Source organism: Triturus cristatus, chromosome 4_1 (genome assembly GCF_964204655.1).
Source record: "Triturus cristatus chromosome 4_1, aTriCri1.1, whole genome shotgun sequence".
Taxonomy (NCBI): Eukaryota; Metazoa; Chordata; class Amphibia; order Caudata; family Salamandridae; genus Triturus; species Triturus cristatus.
This window is the reverse complement of record NC_140585.1, coordinates 1,137,528,947-1,137,531,021: the sequence shown is the minus strand read 5'-3', so window position 1 is coordinate 1,137,531,021 and position 2,075 is coordinate 1,137,528,947. Positions and strand designations below refer to the sequence as shown.

At 38.8% G+C, this 2,075-nt stretch overlaps 1 protein-coding gene across 1 annotated transcript; it reads right to left on the bottom strand.

Moving 5' to 3' along the window:
* Positions 1–493: 493 nt before the first annotated feature.
* Positions 494–1,423, bottom strand: LOC146856175 (olfactory receptor 4E2-like). Its single transcript, XM_085651216.1, has one exon. It carries the CDS (start codon positions 1,421–1,423, stop codon positions 494–496), a length of 930 nt encoding a protein of 309 aa, XP_085507342.1.
* Positions 1,424–2,075: the final 652 nt, after the last annotated feature.

Here is a 2,075-nt window from a genome sequence, read left to right as displayed (position 1 = left end):
TGTCATAACACATCCCTGAGGCTGTTGAGAAGTGGTGGTGGTGGTTTTGTATTTTACATGACTGCTATTTGATTAAACACCGAAAAAGACAGCAAGATATTCACCTCTATGCCTTTAATAAAATTAAGCCTATTCATCTCCACTAGACTGTAAGATCTGCATTTACATTATACGCCACATATAAACCTACCTGTAAATCTGAGGTACTTTGGGAAGAAACCACAATTTATCGTGACAGAAAATTAGACCAGTAAAAGAAGTGCTGCATAAATTAACCATCCCAGTATTCATAACTGTTCTCTCCAAAGGATAATCCAAGTTGTGAAACTTATTTTCTAAACTAGGATTGATCACCTTTGTGCAAAAAAAGGCACCGATTTTAGTGTAAACAAAAGTAGGACAAGCTTTGAATTCTAAAAATGAAATGTGCAATCTTGATTAAGTGGAAGTGCTTTATAGCTAGCCACTATCACATCCAGACCTCCTGTGAGCACTATGTGTATCTTATATTTCTGTGTATTTTCTTCTTAAAGGCCATTTTGACTTCTTCATTCCTTAGACTGTAGATGATCGGATTTAACATTGGGGCAAAAACTGTGTAGAATAGCGAAGCAAGTTTATCTTGCCTCATTGATGCACTCGAAGGTTTCAGGTGTGTAAAAGCACCTGTCCCAAAAAACAGGAAGACCACCATCAGATGTGCTGAGCAGGTGGAAAAGACCTTCTTCTTTCCCTCTGAAGAAGGGATCTTCAGGATGATCCTGATAATGTGCACATAGGACAAGCAAATAATCACAAAGGTCACCAGAGCCACACCCCCAGCCAATGTGAAGAGCACAATTTCATTGGGCAGAGTATTGGTGCATGACAGTTTCAGCAATGCTGGTAATTCACATAGTAGATTGTCAATAATGTTTGCTCCACAAAACGATAATTGAGATAGAAGAAAGGCGTTTACAAAAGAAAACACAACACCGCCTATCCACGAAAAGGAAACAACTTGGATACAAAACCTTCTGTTCATGAGAAGGGTGTAATTTAAAGGTTGGCAGATGGCGACATAGCGATCATAACACATGGCAGTGAGGATTAAGACATCTGTGAATGAAAGCATGAGAATGACAAAGACCTGGATGAGGCATTCACTAAATGCAATGTGTTTCTTCTGGGCCAAAAGGTCTTTCAGCATCCTGGGGACAGTCACTGTAACAGAGACAATATCAAGACAGGACAGGACCAGGATGAATAAGTACATGGGTGTGTGTAGCTTTGTAGTGACTGTGATGAGTGCTATGACCATGATGTTTCCCAGCAGCACAGTGATATAGACGAGCAGGAAGCAAGCGAATAATGCATCTTGAATATCTCCATTGAAGGTAAATCCCAGAAGTATGAAACTCAAGCTTGTGGTCCGATTCCTCATGTCACTAATGCCTGATGATTAAAACAGAGAAAATAAGGGGTACACAGAATTTTATTACAGTAACATTCTTGATCATTTCATCTCTCCAAATTATTTCTCTCTATCGACCCAAGGAAACTGTTGAATACCAGCTTTACTCTCCATTTCTCTGTTAGTTTGCCCCTTGCTTTAAAAAAAATAAACTGACTATTCCTTCCCTCTTAAAGAGGATATCTACCTATTTGCGACATGTATTATTTTCTATTTGCTTGTTTTCAATAAACCGATATTAAACAAACGAGGCCATCTACTGCAGAGAACATTAACAGTACATTTTGTGCGGGCCTGCATTGTTGGCTATCACCAACAAAAGGCTTTCTAGAAGGTTGCTTTGTTTAATGATGTTAGCTTTGTTTTTGGGATATATTGTAACATCATTCACCGGATGGCCCCAGTAATGATGTTGTCCTGGTTTCCTCTGTTTGCTATGTCTGTGCTTTCGATTCTGAAAGATCACCAGCTCTTCTTTATTTATAAGCACTAACCAGTTGGCCACCTATATTCACCTGTACCGTTATTGATTTGGACAGACTAGATCTGCATAAGCCGCAGAGAAATTTCTTTAGAAAGTGAACTTTAATTATTAACTTCAACAAGAGACCTTGTCCATTTT